Here is a 26,765-nt window from a genome sequence, read left to right as displayed (position 1 = left end):
TTTGTAAAACCAATAGTGGAGAACGTTTAGAAAACAAAAGTCCGCCTAGCTTTCCTCCTTTCCCTGGCCCCGAATAACCCCAATGTGTCAACTGAGATAGCGTGACTTGTCCTCTTAATGCTTACATTTTTTTTTTTTTTAGCACAACATTGGAGATTGACTCTAAACCAGCAACAAAAAAATATATATTTACAATATTTCTCGGAAAACAAAAACACAACCAAACCCTTTAAACATAGTGACTTTAGGAGTTTTATTTATGGAGCAGTTATTTTTTTTTTAATCACCAAGTGATTTTATATTATATATATATATATATATATAAATTTTCTTCCTTTCCTTTGTGGTTTTTCGCCCCGGTGCTTGGAAAGATGGAGGCAGGGTGTCTGGTCCTGTGGTCTGCGGAGGGCAGGCTCTCCTGGCAAGGCTGTGTCTACGAGCAGATGGCAGGAAATTTGGTGGAACTCCCGGGTTCCTCTGTCCCCAAAGAGAGACATTTCTGTCCTCCACACAGACCAACCCTCACCTCTAAAAACCATTTTCTCCCTCACAGTTCCAGAGAAAGGGAAGCCCAGCAAAGCCCACTGGCTGCCATTCCTGGGTTCCCTTTTCCTCTCACCGACTTACGTGCGCAGTAAAAATGCTCGTTTTTCCAAACGCAAAACAACAAAAATAAAAGCCAAAGCCCAAAACAAACCATCAGCTTGGAAATCTCTATGGGTGAGATGTCCCAAAGTCAGAGGCACTCTCCCGGAACAATCCCTGCTCTGAGGGGGTCTCTCCACCTCCCCTTTTATAAAAAGACAAGAAAGCAAAACAAAGTCATCTTTTCAGTATTTTCCACAGGAGCAACCGAAAAAAGGCAGGAAGCTTCCAATTATAGGTCATTAACAATAACATTAATAAGGTTTTTGCTCAATACCCAGGGTTCTTGACAGAGAAGTTCCCCTAACTGAGGCACTCTGGAATAAGTCACTGGCATTTCCTCAAGGTTTCAGCCCCAGGTGGCTGAGGCCTGGAGACCAATGGAAGGGGCAGAGGGTCAGGGGAGCAGACTGCTGCTTTTAAGGTGCAGCAAGAGAATCAGCAGATTGGAAGAAACCGACACAATGCCACCCCCTCCCAAGACCCAATTTTCTCTCAGGAGGCCAGTCAATGCCAGGGTCAAAGCTGGGCTAGGTGGCAAAGAGGGAGCCCCTCTGCCTCTATTGCTTTGGAAGTGGCAAGGGGGCACGTGGCGTCTCTCCTTGGGGTGGCTCACACTTCAGACCCCAGGTGCCTGGGCTCCTTCCCCTCCCCCACAGGGCTTCAGGAGGAGGAGAGCCTGAGGCTGGGCTACAGGAAAGGGGCCGGGAGGGGATGGGCTGGGTTCCAGATGGTGGGGCAAGGTTGTGCTATCGCCTTCCTTTCGGATGGGGAGCGGAGTGCAAACCCGCGTCTATCGTTTATCAGCTCTTGCCACAGGCTGCTGCTACTGAGCATCTCCTCACACACTTAAATATTGACCCAAAAGAAATCCCGACCTTTCGTTCCATTTTTTTTTTTTTAAAGTGCAAAAAGCTCTCTGCTGCCCTAGAGAGAGGATCTTTGGACAGGCCGTTCAATGCAAAGTAAGAGGGGGCAGCTGATGGGGCTCGACACAGGGCAGTGGAGCGGGAGACGCCAGGCTCCCCTCCTTCCCTCCACACACACGCTTAATACACTCAGCCACACACACAGAGGCACATGCACACCCCCTTCCATGGCTGCAGGCAGAGGGCAGGTGACTGGCTTCTAAGCAGGACTCCCCACCCCTCCGAAGGCGCCGGATCAGTGAGCCGCTGAGGCTAGACACAGGAGTGGGCTCGGATGGCTACAGGACCCGAGGCCTGGAGCCTGCCCAGGGGCAGGTGGGGACTTGGCCTAGTTCTCTGACCCCCCAGCTGGGGGAGACAGGCTGCTCCCTCTGAGGATAGACATCTAGGGAAAGCCCTATTCAGGTGGGAATAAAGGAAAGTGTGAAAAAGGGTAGGGCAGGCCAAAGAGGGAAGGGATGGGGAAACGGTGGTGCCTGTCTCAGGATCTGCCTGGGAAGCAGTAAAATTGGGTGTCCCTGGGGTAGACAGTTCCAGCTCCTCTGAAGAGCCTCAACCCCAATAAGTGCAACAAGGACTTCATAGAAACTAGCAGGAAAGTCTGGGGTGGGGGAACCTCATTCTGTGAACTACCATGAGCATCGGACAGGATCAAGCTACAAGGAGAGGAGGGAGAGCACAGACACAGACAAGAGGTGTGGACACCTCAACAGCACCAGTGTGATCTGCATGGGTCTGGCCTTCCTGGGGCCACTGGCCCCTCCTGCGTAAGTCGGGAGAGTGTGACGGAGGAGAGACACGCACTGGACACCACGAGGAGAACCTGGCCACGGAGACAGGGCCGCTTTCTTCCCTGGGAGTTTGCTCAGAACCAGGCACTGCTGGGGACCATGGATGGGGGGAGGAGGGCCCCAGGGCCCAGTGCAGGTGATGGCTGCACAGACACCCCAAAGTGAGAACCCAGCCTCCTGGCCGACGAGTGAGTGGGCGGGTGAGCAAGCAAGCAGGCACTGTGACAGCACACAGCCTGCGCTTTCCCCTTGGATCAATTTGCTACTCCCTTCTCCTTAGGAGGGAGAGGAACAGGCCGGTAAGCCTGGAGTCCACCCCTCTCTCTGCCCTGACTGTAAGGGGAGGGCTCAAGGGACAGGAGAGCAGAGAGGGAGTGTGACGCTGGCCTCGGAGCCCGTGCAGGGGCGGGGAGAGAGGCTCTCCTGGCTGGGGAGTCAGGGGGAAGATCGGTTTCCTGTTCAGTCTGGGCTGGGTGTGTCTTAGCTGATCTTCTGTATCAGCTTCTCGTCAGACAGGCAGTACAGACTGTTGATGGACAAGTCTGAGATGAAGTGCTCGCAGGCTTTTCGAGTGATCTGCTTGCATCCTCGAAGGTCGATCAAGGTGACGTTGGCGATGCGCCGTAGGTAGATCAGGGTCTGGTCTGTCAGTTTATTGCAACCTGTGGGGAAAGTGACCACAAGGACAATGCTGCGTACACACACTCAAAGGAGCCTGCTTCTGACGCTCAATTCCCCAGCTTTCCTCAAGAGGCTAAACAAAAGTCCCTTTTTTCCCCGTAACTACCTGGCTCAGAGACCAGATATGCCATCAGCACGGCAGCCTCGGAAGGCCCCTGCCACCGTACTCCCTGCGCTGCAAAGCTGCCCAACCTGCAGCTGGGTGCTGGCTGTATTCTTAGGCACCTGACAACTGCTCAAGGCCTTGGTCCCCACCAGTTACAAAAGGAACAGAGTTCCATGTCTTGTCCACATGTGAGGAAACGAATTAACACGGTTTAGTCAACAGCCCATGTTCTTTCTGTTCTACTGGTCAAACTCCAAGAAGGGCTGGGCTTCCAAAGGGCAGGGGACCATCTGTCACAGAACATGGCAGTGCCATACCTGCCATGTTGAGCTCTGTGAGGGAGTAACGAGTGGAAGACCCAACAGCGGTGAGCAGATTGGAGGACTGGTCTGTCAGGTGGCTGCAGTGACTGAGGTCGAGTCGAGACAGGAGGGGCATGTGGCGAATGATGAGACGAAGCGTGGCGTCTGTGATGTCAAGGCCTGCCAGCCGGAAGTCGGTCATGTTCCGGAGCTTGCTGCGATTGTCCTGGCCTGCACAGGCAAGAGAAGGACCTAGATCCAGACCCTTAACTCTAGTTCAGCTCAAGCTGCAGGCAGCTTCAGTCATGGATATTTGCTGGCTGGGCTGTGCAGGGGTTAACAAGCAGAACTGCCCACACCCAGCCCTGCCTTCAGGGAGCGAGCAGTGTGTGGGGGCCGTTTCCAGGAAACCAAACACGTTTTCTTTCTTCCCAGCTGCTGGATTGTGCCTCACTCACACAGCAAAGGGGTATGTGTGGAATGCTCCTCTCCTTCCCACACTCCCACACTTTTCTAGACCATCAGGGAAACAGGCTTCAACGTTCCACCTCAACCATGATGCCTTCCCAGACTTCCTCAGGCTTATACTCTCTAACCCCCAAACTCCACTGACCCACAAAATGGACTTACTCCTTTCTTTGCAGGTAGCTATCTGTAAATAGTTAACTGTACTTGTACATAGTCCATCGTCCTGTTTTCAACTTCCACTTTTCTACTTTTCAACAGTGTCATTTCTGGGACTACCTGAGCTTCTGGGAATGCTGAAAGGAGCACAGGGAAGTCAGGCCTAGAGCATACCCGGTTTATCCGCTGGTGGAGTCAGCAAGTCCCGAATTTGAGGGTCCTTGATTCCTACTGCCCACCGAAGATCAAGGGTCCTGAGAAGGGGGCAGCTGGAGGTGCTGAGGGCAGAGACTGCAGACCAGGAGCAGCCTGCTAGGAGGAGGTCTTTCAGTCCTGCAACGGAAGGAGACAGACATGCAGTAACACACTCTACCAGCTGTCCAAAGCCTCAACTACCAGCTGATCTGACCAAGGTAAACAGATCCCCAGCCGAATGGAGGAAGGGACCATATCCTAAACTTATTCTAGTAATCCTGCTCAAAAACTTCTTTGCCCTCCTAAATTACATCTAACTCTGGTGGTAAACTGGATTGCTTGGTTTCCAGCAGAGTAACAAGTGTGTGTGACTTCTAAGACCTCAAAGTGCTTAAGGGAATCCTTACAAGGGGCTAATCAAGGCGACATCTTAACTCAAATCCTCTCTTCAGAGACTACACCGAGAAGACCTGCAGAGCTGGCGGTAGCACCTGACCCGCCAGCCCACAGTGGCACCCTGGGGACTGGCAGTTAAGGTGGGACCGGCCAGGTTTCTTGCCAAGCAGAAAGGCAACGATGGCACAGACTGTTGCCCTAAATTGCCCGAAAGCAATTCTAAGTAGCGCTGCCAATAATGCAGCTTTCCCCGCCGGCCCTGGGCCCCTGGAAGGACAGCATGGGCCTGCTCACCTGGCAGCCTATTGACGAGCCATGTCAGCTGTTTTTTGGAGATGTTGGTCCAACTGAGGTCAAGGCTAACTGGCTGCCTCTTGATGATGCCACTGAGAGCCTGGGGTACAATAGCCTTACACCTACTCAAGTCAATTTTTGTCCAAAGTCTCTTGTCGCAGCACCTGTAACAGAAGGAAAGAGAACCAGCTGTCAAGACCTCACATCCCTTGTCAGAGGAACTTCACCACAGGCTGCTGGAGGCTTCTGGGAAAAGCAGAGCCTTGGAGATCTCCCTCCCTAGATGCTTCTTCATGCATATAAGGATCATGCCTTGCCATTTCTTGCCTCAGCGAAGAGAGATTACTTGACCAGTCCACCCCAATTTACTTTGGCCAGGTTGAGAGCACAGAGCGACTGTCAGGGACACACTGTAAAACAATATACTATAACCCCTCATTTGCATTAAAATGGTATGGCTCCCACCAAAGTGTATACAAAGGAACATTAAAAAAATTTCTTGACTTCTTACTACTAGAAGTTACTAGGTTTCCCTCTACTCTCCTCAAAGTCTCTCCCAGCCGCCTGAGACGCAGAGTGGTGCTACTTGGCACATCCAGCTCATTGTGCCTTGAACTCCAGAAAGAGCCCATTTCATTATCAGGTCGCAAGAGGCTCTTTATTAAAATCAGGCCTGGAGAGTCCTCCACCACCCTTAGGTTTCTGCCTCAGTGCTATCTTTTTCTAGCCAGTCTACATCAGAACAGAAAGGGAGAGGCCTGCCTTTCCGCGACAAATCCACAGGCCACAAATAGCACTGCAACACGCGGCTTCTCTTTAATATTTTACAGCCCAGCCTGGCTCAGCGTCTGGCTGGCAGGGCAAGAGGAGATGGCATATAATGGGAGTCTTATGTGGCTCGGCCTAGAAACTGAGGGACAGAGCCACCACTGAGCCCTACAAAGACAAAAGTATCAGGAGAATCTGGAGGTCACATGTCAATGCAGATTTGGGACGTAAACTCATGGTTGCAACAATGGCGTCTTCACTTAGAGACTGAAAACTTCACCCAGGGCACGTGAAACTTGTATGGCAAAAACAAGAGCCCTGGACCTCAAATTATTAATGTGTATCAGAATCCTCTGGTGGAGAATTTATTAAAAACAGATTGCCCAGCCCCACCCTCAAGGTCCTGATCAGCAGGTCTGAGATATGCCCTGAAAACCTGCGTTTCTAACAAGGTCCCAGTTACGACACTGGTTTGGGCATCACACTTTGAAAACGACCGTAACAGGATTTGACCCAGATATAAAGGATTTATCCTAGGGTTTAGGAAGTTAAGGAAAAACAGTGTCCAATGGAAATCTTTGTTCATCACCTCTAGGGATGCTCCCTTAGGTCTTAATGTCTAACTTGAGAAGAAATGACAGGTTTCACTAAGAAGGACAACAAAGTCTCAGGAAGCCTCAAAACTGAACCTTGCTTGCTGGAGAAAGGTATTCTGGCCTAGGTTTAGAGTATGAGAATTAGAACTGTGGAAAACTGTGAGCCTGTGAGCACCTGCAAAGTTTCTGAAAAGCACGTATACCTTTCTCAGGAGATGGAGACGTAATGGGGCAGGGGTGTAAGAGCAGTCGTCTGTGTCCCCAGCCCCAGGAGTGACTGGCATAACAAATGCATGATGTGTTCAACTAACTGGGGGCAGGGGGATCATGACTCCGAAGTTTTAGGACACACCGTACCCACCCCCAAGCCCCAAGGTACAAATCCATTCAAAGTCCAGTAAGGAAAGACGGGAAAGTACAGAGCAGGGAGAAGGGGCCAAGGGCCAGATTTCCCTGATGACACCTGCAGGCACGGCCGGCCACATCTTTGAAGAGGACCCCTGTGTCTGGGAAACAGACTGGGTGGATTTAATCCTTTAGGGCCCAACCAGCCTCCAGGAGCCAAGACACATGCTGTTCTCACATGGAAAGCTGCCACCTACGCCCATACCCCTGTGCCTGATCCCTGTAGCCCTGCTCACCATTTATACCACGTCTTGCACACTCGCATACATTCACAAAGTTCTCTGCGGCTGAGGTAGCGGAAGACAGACATCCAGACCTCCCGCTGCATCCAGCTTTCGTCTCCATCCTGAGCCCAACTGCCCCGGCCATTCAGCCTGGCCGCACCCCCCTCCTCTGCACTGTCATCTTCCTCCTCCTCCTCCTCCTCGTCCTCCTCCTCTCCCCCCAGCCCCTCCTCATCCCCGCGCTGGGGGGTTCGGGCTGGGCAGTGCTGGACCAGCACACGGGGGGAATGGCGAAGGTTGGCAGAGGAGGCCGTGATGGCCTGCAGCTTGGGCACAATGGATGTCCCGTGGAGCTCTTTGGTGGGCCTCTGCAGCGTGACAGTGAGGTACGATCCCCGGATCTTGGCTTTCTCAACTTCAGACAGCTCCTTTTTGCCGCTGGGATTGTTCTCCTTTTCCCGTACCATGGTGCGCTCTGTGGCCTGCAGCCGCAGCAACTGCCGCCGTTTGAAGCGCTCATCGCGGCTGGCACTGTGGTGGTCGCTGGGGCCGGCCCCAGGGGATGACCGAGTCACCACGCCCCGGGGGGAGGCCGGGTCGTGGATGAGCTGCAGCATGGAGGTGGGCGAGTGAGGTGGGGGCGTGAGGGGCTCGTCGCAGCTCCGCAGGGGCCGGAGGACTTTGGCTTGCACGGCTTCTTCGTCACTCTCTTCCATTTTCCGCTTCTGCAAAACAGGCCCGCAAACGCCGTGTCAGTGTCTCCTTTCTTCAAGACCCTCTGCACTTACCGGGTCAGCCTCTCTGCTGCTCTCGGGGACTAGCAGAGGGCAGGCTGCTGCTTTTCTATGGGGGAGGGACCTGTGTGTGCTGCAGGGTGGTCATCTCACTGTCTGCAAACCAGACTGTAACTGAGCTCACATCTGTGATCAAGGCAGCTGATTATAGAGCAAAACCCTCAAAATAAGTTGCTTGGGAAATCTACCTGTGACAGAAAGGCCTGTGTCCAAGTACAGAGGAATGGGATCCACATTTGAGCTACATGATTCCAAAGCCTGCCTTACTCATTTCCTGTCCCAACTTTTTAGTTATAATTCTCTGCGTAAAGAAATCCTTTAAAGAGGCTGCAACTCCTACCCCTACGCAGTCTGACCATTTTAAATTCTGCCTCTAATTCAGCTCTTCACCCAAGAGACGCTTCTGCTGGAAGAAAAACAGTCTAAATATACACGTTTGAACTAGGATGCAGATTCTGATAGCAGTAAACCTACTGACTTTTAGCCCTATACAGGGTCTGAGTGTGACCCTGCCAGGCTGTTTCTACTCAGCACCCCGTGCTGTCCCGTGAGACCAACCACAGGTGAGAGATTAAGCCTAGAATGAGAAGCCACACTGCTCCTGGAGGAATCTCCTCAGGATGAAAATGAGGAATTCGAGTTTGAAGCCAGTATCCCACAATAAAAGCACACCTCACCCTCTGCCACCTGTGCTCTCTGGTCCCCTGTCCCTTCCTGGAGCCCACCTTGGCTATGATGCAATGAAGCCTGACCACCATGTTCCACTGAGTATCAAAGCAGCAGGTCAGACTCCCTTAAGGAGATGTTCTATGTCCCTCTGCAACTATTCTGCTCCCTTTTCTCCTTATATTCTTAGATCACTGTGGCTGAAAGAGAACAAGCAACTTTTGGATGCTGGCTTTTATAAGGCATTAGAAGGTAACACTAAATATAGTATCTGCCAACCTGTCTGCTACAGCAAGCACCCACCACCACCACCAGTGAAGAAGACAAAAGTAAAAGTTACTACTACAAGAACCTGCTGCTAGTTAGAAGAACTTGAAATGATAACCCTGCTGCTGCTAAATTGCTTGTCGTGTCAGACTCTGTGTGACCCCATAGACGGCAGCCCACCAGGCTCCACCTTCCCTGTGATTCTCCAGGCAAGAACACTGGATTAGGTTGCTATTTCCTTCTCCAACGCATGAAAAGTGAAAAGTGAAAGTGAAGTCGCTCAGTCATGTCCGACTCTTAGTGACCCCATGGACTGCAGCTACCAGGCTCCTCCGTCCATAGGATTCTTCAGGCAAGAGCACTGGAGTGGGTGCCACTGCCTTCTCCAATGAGAACTCTAGCACTCGTCAACTCCAGAAATCCGTGTCCTCAGACCTATTTAGACTGAGAAGTTCAATGACCTCAGTGCCTGAGTGGGAAGAAATAGGAAAAAAAAAAACCAAAAGAAACAAGGAAACGTGTTCCTACTCTCCTGTACAGGGTACCTGGAGGAGACCGCCAGAGCATGATGACTGGCCTGAGGCCAATGGCCGCCTCTGTGCATGCCCTTAGCAGATCGTGTCTTCCTGGCCTGAGAGACCAGTCCTTCTGGCCCTCTGACATTACTGGTGGCTACTGACAAGCAACCATAGTAGCTTGGGGCCAAGGTCACGGCACTGGTTCTCTCCAGAAGAGGGACTGCCTCTGTAGGACACAACTGGGCACAAGGGCAGGACTTTGTGCCACAAAGGTGAAGCAGACAAAAATGTGAACCCGTGCAACTGGAAACTCTAGGGTATGACTGTATGTACCAGCTGACTCAGGTCGCTGCCTCCCCTCAAGTTTCATTCCTCACAGACCATGCTCACCTCATTTCCCTCCTCAAACAGCCTGGCTGTGGCTCCTCTTTTCCAAGGGCCCCAGGGTGTAGAAGAACACTGGGAATTTGCAGAGTCCCGGGGGAACAATATTCAATAATGCAAAAAAACAAAATTCACAACTCAAAAATAGCTAAACAAAGGGGAAAAAAGATAACAAACAAACAAAAAAATAATCTCCTGGGTCAGAAAAAACATGCAAAGGCAAACGTTATTTCTAAACTTGACACTTGCTTCCTTCTCACAGTGCGAGACTGGAAACGTTCCCTTACCTGGGCTTTTTCTGAGCTGTCCTCTTGGTAGCACTTTGGACACTCCCAGCAATTTGGCAATTCCTCATTAAGCAACCCCTCTCCATCCATCTACAGGCAGAGAGAGGTTATTAAAAATCTGTCTCATTTAAGAAATAGACAAAACCCAATCTGTCTCTTAAGTTTCTTTTATCAAACAGTAACACAGACATAGGGCTGGAAAGAGTTACTCACTCCTAAACCCACTGGTCTACAGGGGAGGAAAAAAAAAAACAAAATCAAGAGCCATTTGGCCTCACTCTCAGCCAGTGGGATACTAGCCACCCTCACTCTGATCAAATTTAGCCTTCAAGAGAAGATTCCCAAGAGTCTGAGCCAATCTGGAGTCTCTTCCTCTGACACATACCTTCTCCTGAGGGTCCCATGCCACTCTGTAAAAGGAAGTGAACATACAGGAATGGTGCCAGTATGATCTTGAGTGTGGGGCATAATGGTTATGATGCAGTTATGGCTTTGGTTTGGAGACTAGTAACCAGGTCTCTATGACTCAACTGTTGGGTGAGGATAAATAACAATATCCACCTTACATGGTAATGGTGAGGATTAAATGGATTAAATATTAAATAAAATGCTTAGAAAAATGTGTGGCATGTAGTAAACACTTTGTACCAACCATTGTCATCATGATGATGATAATACCCTATTTTATACCCTATTTTATCAAATCCAAGATACGTATTTTTTCACATTTGAATTGTCTGAAACTGGGCTGCTTCTCACAATTAACAGTGTCTTATATAATCATTGTCAGCCAGGTGGCAGTCATGACATAGTTGACACCTTCAGAAAGACCAAGAAAGTACCAGCACCAACCAATGTAATTTAGATTTACAGAAAATCTAAGATAGACCCAATTTCACAGAGTTGTCTTCAAGATTAAATGAGGAGTCATATAAAACTGTGCTTCTCCATTCTGGCTGCACATTAGAATCTCTTGGGGAGCTTTTGAACACACCTCAGCCCAAGGTCCATGATAGAAGAGTTGACTCAATATCTGAGGTTAAGGCTTAAACCTCCTTATTACCCCCCCCCCCTTTTTTTTTTTTTGCCGAGCTGTGTTGTGTGGCTTGTGGGATCGTAGTTCCCAACCAGGGATGGAACCCGGGCCTTTAGCAGTGTACGCCCATAATTCTAAACACTGGATTCCCACAGAATTCCTATTGTTACCTGGGGTAGTGCACTACCCCAGGTATGCACAGAGCCTGACACAGACTCAACACACACTAAACGTCAGCTGACAGTATTACTCTCACCATCTTTCAGGAACTAATAACCCACGGACACAATGAAGTATGTAATAGAGACACTTTAAAAATGTGAGGCATTCCAAAATTACGCTATTCCACGATGGCTGGGGACTCCAAACATACCCACCAAGGCCAGCCTGTAAGCTCCATGAGAGCAGAAACCAAGACTATTTTCTGTACTAGTTTAGCCTCAGGGTCTAGTACGGTCCCCAACACTGAATATAGACACTGAATCAAGAACAGATGTTAGACCCCTCTGTGACCCTCAGCAGCCCCTTGTGACAGATGTCCCACTCTCCTCTGCTCCACTCAGAGTCTTGAGACACTCTGTTACCTCATGGGCCCCTTAGGCCTCTCCTCACCTGGAGGCAGCCAGGATGAACAATCTCATTGCAGATACAGCATTCCATGAGTTTCTTCTCAAAGTCCTGTGTCTCCTCATTTTGATCCACCTCTCCACAGAGGGAACATGTGACAGAGTGAGGCAGTCTGGGCTATAAGAGGACAAAGACAGAAACCAAGCTTAGATCCTTATCATTCAGCTTCCCTTAAACTGAAGGTGGACAATTTGGTTCCTGCAATTCTCCAGTAAACACTTAAGAGAGAATGGAGATGAGGTGGAGAGAAGAGAGGTTTTGGCAGGAAAATGACTAAGGAAGATAGGAAGAGTCAACCAGCTGAGTAGAGACCAACAGGGATCAGTTTATTTTCAGTTGGCCTATCCTTGGCCTCCCAGGTCCTTCCTTTCTAATCCACTTAAAGAGGGAACGGACTGCAGTGATCTGTCCTTCAAACACTAGTCTCTCATTTGAAAATTAGGCAAAAATTAGATTATGTTAAATATCAGACATCTTCCTTCTAAATCCAGAGACAAAAGGGGCAAAATGAAAAAAGCCATAGACAGCAGAATCTTTTCTTTCCAGCTCTGCGGGTCTATACTATATGTATATTCCAGCCCCACCCCCGGCACCACACCCCTCCCCCATATTCTTTACCCAGCAGATCACTCACTGCCAAGCACTGCCGGAGAACACAGGACTGCTTCATGCGACCAGGCCCCCCAAACTTCTTCATGTCCCTGCAGTAGTGACAAACACCACACTCTCCCTGCACACAGGCTTTGCATTTTCGACATCGCACTCGTCTCCGTCTGGCTCCAGACACGATGGGAGAAGCAGCGGCTGGGCGCACAGGTGTTAACCGCGGCGCTGGTTTCATAGTGTGAGGCTTTGTGATGGGGATAGTAGGAACCCGCACCTTTGGCCGGGTTGGGAATTTAAGCTGGAAAGAGAAAGCAGTGAGGACTGGAGTGGGCAGATGATGATATGGCCTGGCAAACTATGGCCTGAGGGCAAATCACCCACAGGCTGTTTTTGTAAACAAAATCTTATTGGCACAAAACCATGCTCATTTTTGTTTTGTCCATGGTGAAGTGGCAGAACTGAGAAACTGCAACAGATTGAATAGCCTGCAAAATTTAAAAAATTATCATCTTTATTACATTTATTACCTACACGTTATCTTCACAAAAAAAGTTTGCCAATCCCTTCAGACTACTTCAGCCACGTCCCTCTCACTCGGTTGATCTGCCCTTCCCTGAAGCTTTCTATGTGCCAAAGGCATTGCAGGGGCCCTCCAATACTTCCTTATCCTGAATATTATTACTCCGAATACACTTCTGAAGAAGACAGGAAACTGCTTGAAGGAGCAACAAGTCTTATTCTTTATTATTCTAATTCAACCCTACAGTTCTGGCACCTAGCAGACACTCCAATAACAGCTGAACATGAATGAATTTCTCAGGTATACGCTTATAATTTTAGCACCTGTATTTTACCTTGCCGGTGATCTTTTTAAGAACAAGGACTGTGTCTTCCACTTCTTTAACTTCCACTGCGCCTTAAACACTTTTTGGACACAAAACACTCAACAGCCAGGGCCAGAAAGGACTAACCTGCTTTGCGGCAGCCCCAGGTGGCCAAGCAGAAGCCAAGTGGGACAGAAGCACTGAGGAAGGAGGAAGTGCTTCTTCAAAGACATATTTTAGACACACACCTTTATATTTTGCCTAAATGTTCCTGGGATGTGATGGCTCTGCAAGTTGTAGCTGGGAAACAAAGAAGAGCCTAATTTATTTGCCAGACTCACGACCAAGATCAGAATTCTATGACTGATCTTGACAAAGGACAATATGGGATAGAATTATATAGGACCTGACTGAAGGGACATGAAAATTCATAAGCCACAACCTATTAACTAATGGGTAGCTGTTTTCGTCCCTTCTCAATTCAATACTGAAAAGTCCAAATCAAGGGGAACCTTCAGAGTGTGGTCTCACTCCAATGAAGAAACGTTCTAGCCTTTTAAATGTATATCTAATTATTTTAACTAATTTTACATCAGATCTATAAAAAGAATTGAGTCACTGGGGCAGAAGGATAGGAACCAATCCACTCTGGTGAACAAATGTACACGCTGGCATCTGAACTTGGAGGCAGGTCTTCTAGTTTGACAGTCTGTTAAGAGAGTCACCTCCAAAGATAGCTTGACTGAAGAGTCAAAACAGAACTGAGTAATGATTTTCTGTCAGTTCACATTAATGCACCAAAACCTGTCTGCCTCTGGTTGTTCTTTTTCTTCCTGGAATGGTAATAGTTAGCCAGCAAAATGTTTCAGCGGCTTGAAGAATGGTTTCTTACCTTATCCCTTTTCGGCCACTGTACTATAGGGACTCCAGTGAGGGCTAACTTGGGATCACTGTTGGCAAGTTCCTCCAGCAAAACCTAAGGGTGAGACAGGAGAGAAGAGGGGAAGAAGAGACACAGTGAACAAAGAGTCAACCACTCCTAACAGCATCCAGACAGACTTAGCCTCAGTTCCCCTAAGCACCAAGGGGAAGAGCAGGCTGGCAACTTTCGACATTTTCCATTCATATAGAGACCCGCTGCGAAACAGAAGATGGAAGAGAACTCAAACTATCAGGACTTTACATTGACCTTTGCTTCCAACCCTGCACTTTGTGTGCTCACTGTAACCAGGCTACCGTTGTCAAGTGTTGTCACATACTTCTATACATGACAGTAAAACTTTACATCAACTCTTCACTTTTCTATACCAGCTAACGAGTACCATCATATTTTAAAATAATTCCTTCATTCTGTCGACGTTATCAAATACCGACTGGCAAAAATAACAAAAAGGATTGGCTAATATGAGTAACAGGGTCTTAACATCTTGATTTCAACCCAGGACTCCGTTCTTCGAAGGCCGATTAAAGAAATCTCATTCTCAAATCTCTCTCCCTCACACCCACATGCACACACACATGTACCCATATGCACACATGGTCACTTATTTGCCTTTATTCCTATAGAGGGGGCAGCAACAATCTCAGGGGCAACAGTTCTCATGCCTTTAGCCAATCTAGTTTGAATGCCTCGAGGAACAATTCTACAGTAAGAAACTGCCACTCAAGTGAGTCACACTGGTTATTATTTTGAAACAAATCTTTTATGTTTTAGACAGAAATTTCTCAGTCCCAAACCTTCTAGCACAATGAAATCTCTCCTCACCTGACCTCATGAGCCCTAAAGCAATGGCAACCGCAAAACACCACCACCCCCACACACACAAATCCAGAAGACAAATCACACAATTCTTTCTGATTGCTTTAGATGTATACAGGATATCAACTGTTTCAAGAAAAAGTAAACTTTTGATCCTAGACAGGCCAGCATGCCTGGGCCATTTTAAATAATCATTCTCAGAATCCTGTGGGCTCTATGCCTAGAGACCAGGACTCTTGAAGCATGAAGCATTTCTCTACGAAGCTTTTTCATCCTTAACCTAAGGATCACGCTCCGGATCCAGAGCTGGGACTCAGAAAGACCCTTTAACTAGTACCCACGAAGCTCCTCCAGGATAAGTCCCTCTGCCAAGTCCCCCAGATGCCTCTCTCCCTCCCCCAAACTGATTTCCTCTGCAGACGTTTTATTTACTTCGAGTTGCTATGGCATCCTATTCTGGAGCCTCCTGTTAGCACCACACTGCGTAGGGGTGAAGAGGCGGGGTGCGGTGCCACGTGGGACCAGGCTCCGTCCCGCTCCCAATCTCCCTGGGGTGAGAAATTCAGGTCCATTCAAAATGTGTGCTAGGCAGTGCGAGTTCCCCTCCCCCACTTCGCACTGCTGCCGCGGAGTAGGACTCTGCCCATTTCCTCCGCCCCTAGAGCACTGAACTGTCCACAAACAGGGACTTTCCACTTTCAGCAAAACAGACTGCACAGAAAGATCCACAATTGTTCAAGAGTAGAACAGGGACCTAACTATCACCAAAAGCAGTCTACCTGCTAGATTTCTGTGGGGGACAAGGAAGGGTAGGTGGGTAAATTGTGTCTGTGTTGGGGCGGGGGTGGAGGGTGTGGGGTGTGGGGGCAGCTGTTCACAGAGGCACGACTCAGTTACTAGGGTCTGCGTGGGTGTGGAGGGAAATGCAGATTTCCTTCCAAGCCCTATTTCACTGGGGCCATACAACCAAGCACGCCCTGCTTTCATCAAAAAAGGCAGACTCCAGCTGAGGCCCTTCAAGAAACCATATAAAGAAGCCACCACCCTTCACCAGAGGGGGTTTGGGACAGGGAGTGGGGGTGGAGTGCGGAAAGGCTTACGCCTATCTAGCCTCCTGGCATGAGAGAATGTTCAAGCGCAAGCCCACACCCGCCACAGCCCAGGAAGGCGACGAGAACCGCGGGCGCCTGGGCGGAGAAGGGGAAGAGACTCCCAAAGGCAAACGACCCAATTCGAAAGCACATCCCACCGGGAGAGGGAACAAGTGCAGTGACGACGGCACCACCGATACCTCAGCACTATCCCGGACTCGCCGCCAGGCAGTTCTCCTGCCTCTCTGCCGCCGAGACTGGTCCCTGCAGTTCCACACACCACACACCCCAGACCAAGAGGGCTCTGCCGCCCGCCCGCCCGTCTGACCTTGTATTTCCCGTCCTCTGGAGCTGCCGAGGCTCTTGGATGAAGTTTCCCCAGCGTCTTTGTTTTGCTTTCTGTATTGGAAGTTGTGCTGAAGGAGTTAGGTGTTCTGCCTCTAGGAAAAATCCCAGTTTATTGAAAAAAAATCTGAAATCTCCCAGGGCACTTAAGGCAGGGCAATCGGGCGATCACCTTTCAGGCTACCCGGAGGGAGCGGCGCGCAGCGCCCTGAGCTCCTTCTCGAGCCCCAGAGCTCAGCCGCGGCTTCCTGTGCCTGCGAACAATGCTGCTGCGTCACCCACATGCAGCTCCCAGAAATGCTTTGCAACGGAAGATGGCAGGAGGGGAGCCGAGCTCGAGTGAGCGAGCCAGCAGAGGGCCCAGCGTCCTGCGGCAGAGTCAGGAGGGGGCGTGCTGGGCAGCGCTCCCGGCGCGGCGATTGGAGGAGAGCCCGCCGGGAGGGAACCGCCGCCCCGCCCTCTCCCTCCCACCGCCCCGTCAGCGCTGGGGCAGAACCCAGGGCCGGCCCCCAGGGCTCTCGCCGGCGACTTCGGGAAGGCGCCAGCGGAGGGAAGGGAAGGCTTTAACCCGTGCCGAGTCGGGTCCCGCGTTGCAAAGTCCTTGCCGCGGTCCACACCCCGGCCCTCAGGGTCACCTCCCCGTCACGGCCGCGCTCCCCCGGGCTGCGCACAGGGCTCTCCCCGTGCCCGGGCAGACAGCGAGTCGCCTGAAGTTCAGCCTCTGCAGCAGAGCCCGGCCCGGAGCCGAGCGCCTCTGGAGTTGCGTTCTCTCCCCACCGCCGGCCAGCCTCACCTGCCCCCGCTGCCCCTCCCCTAGGCCGGAATTCAGAACCAGCACACGTTTCCAGAAACACCTTGGGCATGACGCATACCCACCAACACGGAGGGGACCCGATACCATCCGTCTGTTCATCTCAGCTACTTCCACAACTGCGGCGGCCTCTGCCCCAGCCCACACCGTGAGAGCCGCCCCGCTGCGGGAGGCTCCCTCGTGATCAAGTGAGACCGGCTGAGGTGCACCCTCAGGAGCTTCACTCCCCTGCTTGGCATCAGGCACCGGGAACCTAACCGGGAACCTAGGACCAGCACCGCCTCCGACTCCACACCTGCCGCTCTCCTGGGGCCTCAGTTAACAGCGCGGACTCTGCCTCTCACCACTCCATCCTCAGGATACCAGCACCCCCGCACTCTTCCTATTCTTGTCGTTTGACATTGCCTGATGAAGCAACCAGTCTCCCATAAGGTCACACATCTTGGTGCCACTTTTGACAGCCACTCAAGTGACACGTGTCACCTACTCTGCACTCACCGATCCACAGTCAGGGTTAAACTCAAGACTGAAGGAGCACTCTTTTCTCAGGCTTCAGCATTCAGTATATTGGGGCCAGATTTATGTAACTTTTAGACTCTAATAAATGTAACTTGGCTTTTTGGGAAATTACAGAAGTGGCTCTGAAATAAACACCTCAGGCCACTGAGAACCTAGCTCTTACCAATGGAAACATGCTTATTTATTCTAGCTTATTCCAGGACAGCTGTTTCGGTGAGTTTCTCCTGCACAGTCAAATGGCCGAGTAGGCTCTCTGAGGCCTGGGGCTCTGGTGCCAGGGGCAGCACGTTTGCTTCTGACATTAGTTTACCAAGGGAAGGAGAGACTTTTGTACTGTTCTGTGGAGCTCTTCCTGGAAATGTGTGAATGGTCATTCTAATCCTAAACTTGTACTTTTACGATTCAAGGACTCTCTGTAATTAGCCTATTATGTTAGAAAAACCTTCCTTAACATTGTGAGAGGTCCTCTTGGAAAATGCTTATTTAGGTCTTAGTGCTATCTAACCTAGAGGGATGATACAGTATGCTCAAATACTTAAGAGAAACAAGTTACTCCAAAACTAAACACAAGTCCAAGTTGTAGCAAGCACAAATTCTAGAGGCCACCAGGAAAGAACAAAAATCAGGGCACTAGGAAACTCATTTCAAGTAAGTTCCCAAATCACACATTATAAATAAGGCCCATTCTTTTTCTCCTTTTCATTCAGAATAAAAGGTAGGCAACAATGATGAGAATTAGTAAGAACATAACATTACATAATACAGGACTATATGAAAACATTTTTAAAGAACTGTCTCTATTTTAATCTAGCTTTATATGCCTTGTAGGTGAGTTATTCAAAACTTTTTACTCAGTAATTATTACAAATATCAGTAAAAACTACAAATGAAGTTTTATTTATACAGGTTCTTTTTTTCCCTCCTCATCTGGCTTGATGGATTAAAATCCAATTATACTGGGCTCTCTATCAGCTCTTCTCTTTGTTAGTGTCAGAATCACTCCCAAAGTGTCAGATGAAGGAACATTCCTGATTGGTGTTTCTGTATGTATTCACAACCGTAACTCTGCTTCAGTCCCATCATCCTCCTGAGGAGCTTCATATAAATTTTTAGATCATAGTTTAAAATAAAACGCTAGATAGACTCTTAGATAAGAGCAGCAGTAGCCAACTGTACCACAAAGGAAGAATTTCAAATTTATAAATTTAGAGCTTTTATCATTTAGATAATACTGTAGTCATCAGTCTGCATCATCTAACAGGCAAGGGTTTTAACCAGTTAACTAAAAAGAAGGGCGCCTCCTTCCCTCAGGACAGAATCTACCACCAGTCCTCAGGGTCAGGTCCAGCACCTGTAAACCTAGAAGTCAGACAGTCACTCACTTTCTTAGCCCACTTAAAATGCCTGCTCCTCCACTGGACCTTAGTAGGCCCCCTGAGGTTTGGTCCACAGTATGTTTGCATATTTATACCAACACTAAGCCTGGTTCTTGGCAGAGAGCAGGCAGGGATTACTTACAGTAGTGAAATAAGTGAATTTCAAAGATTTGTAATTTTCACAACATCACCACTGAGGTAGATGTTATTTTATAGAGGAGAAAACGGGCTCTTATTGATCTAGTATCCTGCCCCACAGTCACATTTCTGCCAAGCGTATCAAAATGTCTTAGAGAAAATAGGAAAGTAGAAAAATACTCAAAAACTCTGAAATTGTTTCATTAACTGAGTTGGGCAGCCAGATGTATTGATATATTAAGTGCCTCTTTTTATACATATATTAAGAGTTGCTTTATTACCAAAATAAACAGAAAACAATAAAGTCTGATTAAAAATTCAGCCTTCCAGCTGATTCCCACCACCTTGCTATGACCCACGGTCAGTAAGGAGTTAACATTCCCACTCCAGGCCCTCTGTAATTTTAGCACATACAAACAAAGATACTTTTTTTAAAACACTAATGGGATTACACTATACACTATACATACTACTCCAGCTCCTGCCTCTTTACTCAACATCTCTCAAGGACATGGCCTCTCAATTTTAGATCAGGAGTCAAGGTTACTTTATAACCCCTCCAAAACAGGACTTTATATACACTCATTACTTTCCCCCAACTGCCAATAAATCAACTTTTTTTAATGCCCCATATTTCATCTAATCCCCTTGCAACTCTGTATTATTCTTTCTTCAATACTGTAGAACATTTTTAGAAGCTTCAAAGCCCTTTAACCACATCACTAGATCTGCTTCTCCCAGGGAATATGTAATTATGGGTATCTCATCCCACCAATGTTCCTCTAACCTCTTTTCCTAGTTATTTGTGAGAGCCACATAGGCTACAACAAGAGACCCTTCCTCTCTCTTACAGGAAGGGTAAACTCTGGGCTTGCTTTAGTCCTTCGCTGCAGTGTAGCCTTCTGTGCTACCACAGCACCAAGTGCTCTGGCACTGCAGTCTCCAGCTGGGCAGTGATTCGGCACCCACCCGATCCAATGCTTTTTTCTTTTTGGTGGTGTTTAGGTTTTCAAAGTATTCAAGTCTGAAACTATTATCTAAAGCTCAAATTAAATATAACAGGTCCAATGTAGGAATAAGTAATCCATTTGATCTTAACTGAAAGTACTTGCAGAGCCAGTCTCTAAATCTTTTGTCTTCTGTCATCAGCTATATTTTGATATGGTATTGGGTAAACAAGGGAGAACTCAAACACTGCCAGTCTGTGCAGTCATCCTACTGGGCCACTCATTCTCTTACGACCTGGTCTCTATGCCACCTCTGTCTTACTGAGCAAAGGCACCCACGTTTTCCATGATTCCTGATAAATAGCAAGCTCTCTTAGGGCACCTGTCACAGTGTTAAGAGCTCTCTTTAGATGGCTCTTCTTAACTCATTCCCTTTCTTGCTGCCGCCTTTTACTCTGCCTAAAGTTAGACACAAATCTTTCTACATTTTCCCCTACTACTCTACCTCTATAAATATCTTTATTTAACTATATTAGTTTGGAGAAGGAAATGGCAACCCACTCCAGTGTTCTTGCCTGGAGAATCGCAGGGACGGCAGAGCCTGGTGAGCTGCCGTCTACGGGGTCGAACAGAGTCCGACACGACTGAAGCGACTTAGCAGCAACTATATTAGTTAAGAGATGTTGTTGTTCAGTCGCTAAGTTGTGTCCAACTTTTTGTGACCCCAGGCACTGCAGCATGCCAGGCTTCCCTGTCCTTCACTATCTCCCTGAGTTTGGTCAAATTAGTTAATAGTTTGTGTATTTCTATCATAACATTTGACCTGTACAACTGATTAGTGAATTATAATATGACTTCCTACAATTGAATTCAATGAAATAAAATCTATCTATAGACATCCCTTAGGATTAAAAAGATATTTCTCTTTTTCATAAATTAAAAATGCAGATCCCCAGGCCAAAAGAAGATTATTGAGAGATAAACTTATAAAACCTTCCTTCTTAGGGTTCCTAAAGGCAAGTTAGTAAGTCACCAAAGTCACGATTTAATGTTTTCCACATCCATGGTAGAAGAGCTAGGAAACAGAAACTTGTGGCCTTCCTGGTGGTCCAGTGGTTAAGACTCCATGCTCTCAATGCAGGGGGCGCAGGTTCGATTCCTGGTCTGGTAATTAAGATCTCGCATGCCACAAAGCACGGCCAATATAAAATTTTAAAAAAAGAAAGAAGAAACCTTGGGGAATTCCTTGGTGGCCTGGTGGTTACGATTTCAGACTTTCTCTGCCGTGACCTGGGGTCAGTGCCTGGTTAGGGAACTGAGATCATGCAAACCGTGTGGCCTGGCCAAAAAAAGAGACAACCTTCTGTAGGAAAAAAAAAAAAAAAAAGATGCTATACTCAAACTCTCAGGAAAATATATATGTCCCATTGCAATGAAAAACAAAAAATACAGTGTCCTTTGTTCACTCAGGGGTGGGAAGTGAGTTTGGGAACTGGCTTGTGAATATGGGAAAGTACTGCTAAGTTTGTTCTGGCGCACTGTACCAATCATCGACACAGGACCACACCTACCTGGAGCTTCGTTATTTCCTCCCATAAACAAGGCCACAATACCACCTGCCTTGTCTACAACGTTATAAAACTAAACTGTAAAAACAACTGCCTAGGTTCTATCAGTATGGAGAGGACCAAACTCACTAGGTTACCAATCCTTTCAGTCTCTTAAAGTTTTTATCATCTCGATGATGCATAAATAATAAGATATAGTTAGAATGTCAATTGAAGAAAGAAAAAAATAAAAAAAATTAGAAGTCTAGGTCTTAGCCCAGTCTTTGGAGTTCTTTCCTGAGGTATCTGGCAGAAGGTAGGGAGAACCTCGGCTGGTTGTTTAGTGGTAGCCAAGAAACACTTGTATAAGGATTAGGAATAAAAAAGTCATACTATGAGATATTTAGCCCATCTTCCTTAAGGTCACATAAAATTATTCCTTATAAATTCTTCTGTGGCTTAAAACAACATATACAAAAGGTTTTAAAAATAACATGTTACAAATGGTTAACTAGCTTCCTAATACACATACCCATGCCCTGCACTGAAGACGTAATTCCAAACAGTGATTTAAAGACTTTTTCATGTTTGTATTAATGGTCACTTTTTTTTTTTGCTACATATGGTGGCATTCGGGATCTTAGTTCTCTGACCAGGGACTGAACCCATGTCTCCTGCAGTGGAAGCTCAGTCTAAATCACTGGCCCTCTGGGGTAGCCCCCAATGGTTTCATATGAGATACATGAGGAAAGATTTACTAGAACTCTCTCCAGTTCAGACAGTTCCAATCTGGATTCCCTAAAAATAAATTCATTTCTTTGAGACCAATATATGAGGAGTGGGATGGACTCTGAAGATTACTAAGCACTAAAAAGCAGACATATTACTTTGCCAACAAAGGTCCGTCTAGTCAAAGCTATGGTTTTTCCAGTAGTCATGTACGGATGTGAGAGTTGGACTATAAAGAAAGCTGCGTGCTGAAGAACTGATGCTTTTGAACTGTGGTGTTGGAGAAGACTCTTGAGAGTCCCCTGGACACCAAGGAGACCCAACCAGTCCATCCTAAAGGAAATCAGTCCTGAATATTCATTGGAAGGACTGATGCTGAAGCTGAGACTCCAATACTTTGGCCACCTGATGTGAAGAACTGACTCATTTGAAAAAGACCCTGACGCTGGAAAAGATTGAAGGTGGGAGGAGTAGGGGATGAGAGAGGATGAGATGGTTGGATGGCATCATGACTCAATGGACATGAGTTTGAGTAAGCTCAGGGAGTTGGTGATGGACAGGGAAGCCTGGCATGCTGCAAGTGCATGGGGTCGCAAAGAGCCGGACACGACTGAGCGCCTGAACTCAACTGAATGCTGGGAGACTTACAGAGAAAGAAGAAAAATATACAACATGAAGAAACTCGATTTGGCAGTAAGATGAATTACATTTAAAATGACACTTTTCTCAGAAGTTGCCCCAATGTATTTAAGTCTTAATGTAGATAAATTTGAAGCCCAGTTCAGTTCAGTTTTATGTTAAGAAATGTTACTTAGAACTTAAGTTACATTCGATAAAGAGGCCTATTTCAGAACAAAAATGGCCAGTAAAATCTCTAGCAGTCTTATCCCAAGCACATTTGTTGTTGTCATTCAGTTGCTAAGTCGTGTTCAACTCTTCACAACACCATGGACTGGGCTTCCCTGGTGGCTCAGAGGTTAAAGCGTCTGCCTGGAATGCGGGAGACCCAGGTTTGATCCCTGGGTTGGGAAGATCCCCTGGAGAAGGAAATGGAAACCCACTCCAGTACTCCTGCCTGGAGAATCCCATGGAGGGAGGAGGCTGGTAGGCTACAGTCCATGGGGTCGCCAGTTGCTCAGTCGTGTCCGACTCTTGGCGACCCCATGGACTGCAGCACGCCAGGCCTCCCTGTTGACCACCAACTCCTGGAGTTTACCCAAACTCATGTCCTGGCATGCTGCAGTCCATGGGGTTGTAAAGAGTTGAACACGACTTAGCAACTGAACAACAACAAATGTGCTTGGGATAAGACTGCTAGAGATTTTACCGGCCATTTTTGTTCTGAAATAGGCCTCTTTATCAGAGTGTAACTTAAGTTCTAAGTAACATTTCTTAACATAAACATTTTTCTCAGGCTCACCCTTTTTCTAGGGTCAGCCTGAAATCTGCATTTTTAAGGTTGGATTTAAATCCTAACTGAACATACAAATGTTCACATTTTCCTAATAGTGACCTAACCTCATTTTAGGAACTGAAACACTCACTGTACAGCCCAAGCACGCATGCGCGTGCACACACACACACACACACACACACACACACACACTCTCACACTCTCAACTTCTTTCTGGTTGAACCAAGATCACCCCAAACTCCCGAATTTTCTCTCAGAATCCAGAAACTGACTGTCCTAGCCAGATTAGCAGCCTTTATGCAACACAATGAACCCTTACCTTCACATCAGCAATGAGAGCATCTTCGTCTTCTATCCCTGTAGGGACGCATTTCTTGTGCAGTGGCAGAGATTCCAATTTATCTACAAGGCAACGAAGGCCTTCAAGCTCAAAATGGGTCAGATGCACCTGTCGGTCCTTTCGGGGGCTACACTGGGAATCCCACACTTGGCCATTCTGGGAACCCCGGCTAGAGTCAGAGGATGAGTCCCCAGACAAAGTTTTCTTCAGACTTGGAAGACTTCGGCAGGTTTTGCCCAGTCCATCATAATCCAGGTTGACCCCATTGGCCACAGGGCTGGTGAGGACAGAACGTCTACTGCTCAAGCGCCGGGGCTCTCGGTCTACTGCTTCCTCGTCCCCGTTTCCAGACTCCAACCCATTTAACTCCAAATCTGCCAGTATGAAGAGAAAGTGTGGTATGAATGTGCCACTCGGCCATGTGATCAACAAGAGAAATAGGTAGTTATGGGAGGGGCCCTGAAGTTATAAACGACAAAGTCACCCCAGTTTAAAAACAGTCTTCCCTATTCCAACCCATTTATCTACTGCTGAAAATCAGTTACAGGTAAAAACAGGATCCTGAGTTAGTAGGACAACTGAGGCAACAGTCAATTGGATTTTTAAAAGATTGGGAAGGGTTCAGTCTTTAATAAACAGTGTGCTGAAAATAAGTTACCCATGAAAATAGCTGTACATGAGTTTCAAGTTCAAACTTAATTTAAGGATTATGATCTCATTATCTTTTAAAAGACTAGTACTAATATGAAGCACACTGCCTTCCCTGGTTGCTCAGTGGTAAAGAATCTGCCTGCCAATACAGGAGACACGGGTTTGATCCCTGGGTCAGGGAAGATCCCCTGGAGAAGGAAGTGGCAACCCACTCCAGTATTCTTGCCTGGAAAATTCCATTGACAGAGGAGCCTGGCAGGCTACAGTCCATGGAGTTGCAAAGAGTCAGACATGATTTAGTAACGAAACAACAAAAACATGAAGCACATATATTTAAAAACCACCTTTGTTCAAAATTTTGGCCATAAAATTAAGCTTTGGAATCAAAATCTTAGCAACATGGCTAATAAAATGAGTATTTTTTAAAGAAAGATTTTGATAGTCAAAACAAAAGAAAGTTTTGAAAGAAGAATTTTTAAATGTTAACTAGTCTTTTATTATGAAAGAAATAAATGCTGACTATTAATAATTTAGAAAATACAGGAAGGTGCAAAGAAGTAAGTCATCCTGTATTTTCCACCCTTGGAGAAACTCAACCGTGTGATGGATTGTCTTTCCATCTTTTTCTATACATATGTGTATAACTACAACTTGACATATTTTCAAACAAGATTAGGATCATGCTGTATATACAATTCTATATCTTGCTTTTACATATTGTTGAGCATGTTTTATTTTCAAATGACAACATCAATTATCCTCAGAGGAAATGCTAAGGCAAAAAGTATTTTGCTTACGTGACCACAGGATATGGCAGTGTTGGCTCCTCTTTATTTTCAAGGCATGGACTAGCCTAAAAATGTATAACTGAAACTACCTTGACATCCAATAAAATATTTCTCCAATGTAAGTTAGGGAGACATTAAAACTCAGAAGAATACACATTTTAGAATCTTACCAACATGATTTAAGTTGTAACATTCTCATTTATTAACTCTTAGATCATTAGCAAGTTTTTAAATTTCCTTGAACCTTGATGTCACCATTTGTAAAATATGGATGATATACACACCTCACAGGTAATAACAACTTAATGGATACAGACTGCTTAGTTTGGTGCCTGAAATACAGTAAGAGTAACTCTGATGATGCAATCCTAGTTTTTATTGTGCCAAAGACCATTCTTTACACAATAGAACATGTTAAGACTTTTTTCTGCCCATACAGAGCCGCTTGCAGGATCTTAGTTCCCCAACCAGGAACTGAACCTGGATCACGGCAGTGAAAGCACAGAGTCCTAACCACTGGACCATCAGGGAATTTCCAACTGATTACTTTCTTGAAGAGCAAAGTACTAACACCAGATGAGATCCAGAATATTTCATTTAGCCCTAATAATTCACATCTGGGTAGGAGATCAACTGTAACCATATTAACTTCAATGAATGGATTCGGTACTTCTAAGTAGATAAGTAAAAAGATAAACCATAAAAAAACAACTGGGGAATAGCCTTTGGAATATTCCTGGCCTTACCCTCAGTCCTGTGGAGTATCTTGAAAGTTCCTGTAGGTGGAACACTTACCCATGCTAAGAGACTCTTTCTGAAATTCCTTAGTTAGGTGAGAGCGGTTGGTTATGCAGTACACATAGCGCTCCAGCACGTACCAGCACATCTCGTAGTAGAATGGATAGCGGAACTTATTAGGAACCTAACACGGGAACAAAATAATGAGAAAGCCAAGCTAATAACAATTTTTCAGGAAAGAGAGTAACAAACAATCACTCCAATAACTAGCCCGGGAAAATCTCTCTCTAGTTAACATGTAATCCTAGGTTGCCATGTGGAGCAAGAATTTAAGTGAATCTCTCAACTTAAAAACTGTTGGTCTTGGGAAATCATCAAAAAAGATAAGAGGTACTTGGAAAGACCATTTAGAACTATCAAGAAGCTGTCTTGTTGAGTGGGAAAGCATCAAAAAGAAGTTTTGAGGCAGAGAGTAAAATGTTAGTAAGGCACAATATACTTTCTGTACATATCAACCATTCTTGCCTGTACCTGAATCAGAAGGCCATGAAACACAGAATATAACGGAAAATGTTTCTATTATGTCCTTACATACATAAAGGTACAA

The 26,765-nt window shown here is 46.9% G+C and overlaps 1 protein-coding gene and 1 non-coding gene across 4 annotated transcripts in view; one reads left to right on the top strand and one right to left on the bottom strand.

Annotated features, from left to right (window-relative positions):
• Positions 1-236: 236 nt before the first annotated feature.
• Positions 237-26,765, bottom strand: part of KDM2A (lysine demethylase 2A) — a 91,891-nt gene continuing 65,362 nt past the window's right edge. For 2 of the 3 annotated variants that reach the window (XM_019954718.2, XM_070783250.1), the window contains exons 11-22: positions 26,216-26,342; positions 23,961-24,355; positions 13,858-13,941; positions 12,170-12,439; positions 11,521-11,652; positions 9,873-9,962; positions 9,592-9,660; positions 6,969-7,681; positions 4,964-5,127; positions 4,253-4,411; positions 3,470-3,685; positions 237-3,027 (exon numbers count right to left, since the gene is read on the bottom strand). In XM_019954718.2, the coding sequence (XP_019810277.1) occupies positions 2,846-3,027; positions 3,470-3,685; positions 4,253-4,411; positions 4,964-5,127; positions 6,969-7,681; positions 9,592-9,660; positions 9,873-9,962; positions 11,521-11,652; positions 12,170-12,439; positions 13,858-13,941; positions 23,961-24,355; positions 26,216-26,342 (2,601 nt within the window). In that variant the 3' untranslated portion in view covers positions 237-2,845. The remainder of the gene's footprint in view (positions 3,028-3,469; positions 3,686-4,252; positions 4,412-4,963; positions 5,128-6,968; positions 7,682-9,591; positions 9,661-9,872; positions 9,963-11,520; positions 11,653-12,169; positions 12,440-13,857; positions 13,942-23,960; positions 24,356-26,215; positions 26,343-26,765) is intronic. The other variant, XM_019954720.2, reaches the window with a different exon arrangement.
• TRNAS-GGA (transfer RNA serine (anticodon GGA)) lies at positions 23,187-23,258 on the top strand. Its single transcript has one exon. It is a non-coding gene; the product is annotated as a tRNA-Ser (tRNA).

The sequence above is a fragment of the Bos indicus genome, chromosome 29 (assembly GCF_029378745.1).
Source record: "Bos indicus isolate NIAB-ARS_2022 breed Sahiwal x Tharparkar chromosome 29, NIAB-ARS_B.indTharparkar_mat_pri_1.0, whole genome shotgun sequence".
Lineage (NCBI taxonomy): Eukaryota > Metazoa > Chordata > Mammalia > Artiodactyla > Bovidae > Bos > Bos indicus.
Note: the sequence above shows the minus strand (reverse complement) of the source record. Positions and strands in the feature narration are given on the sequence as shown.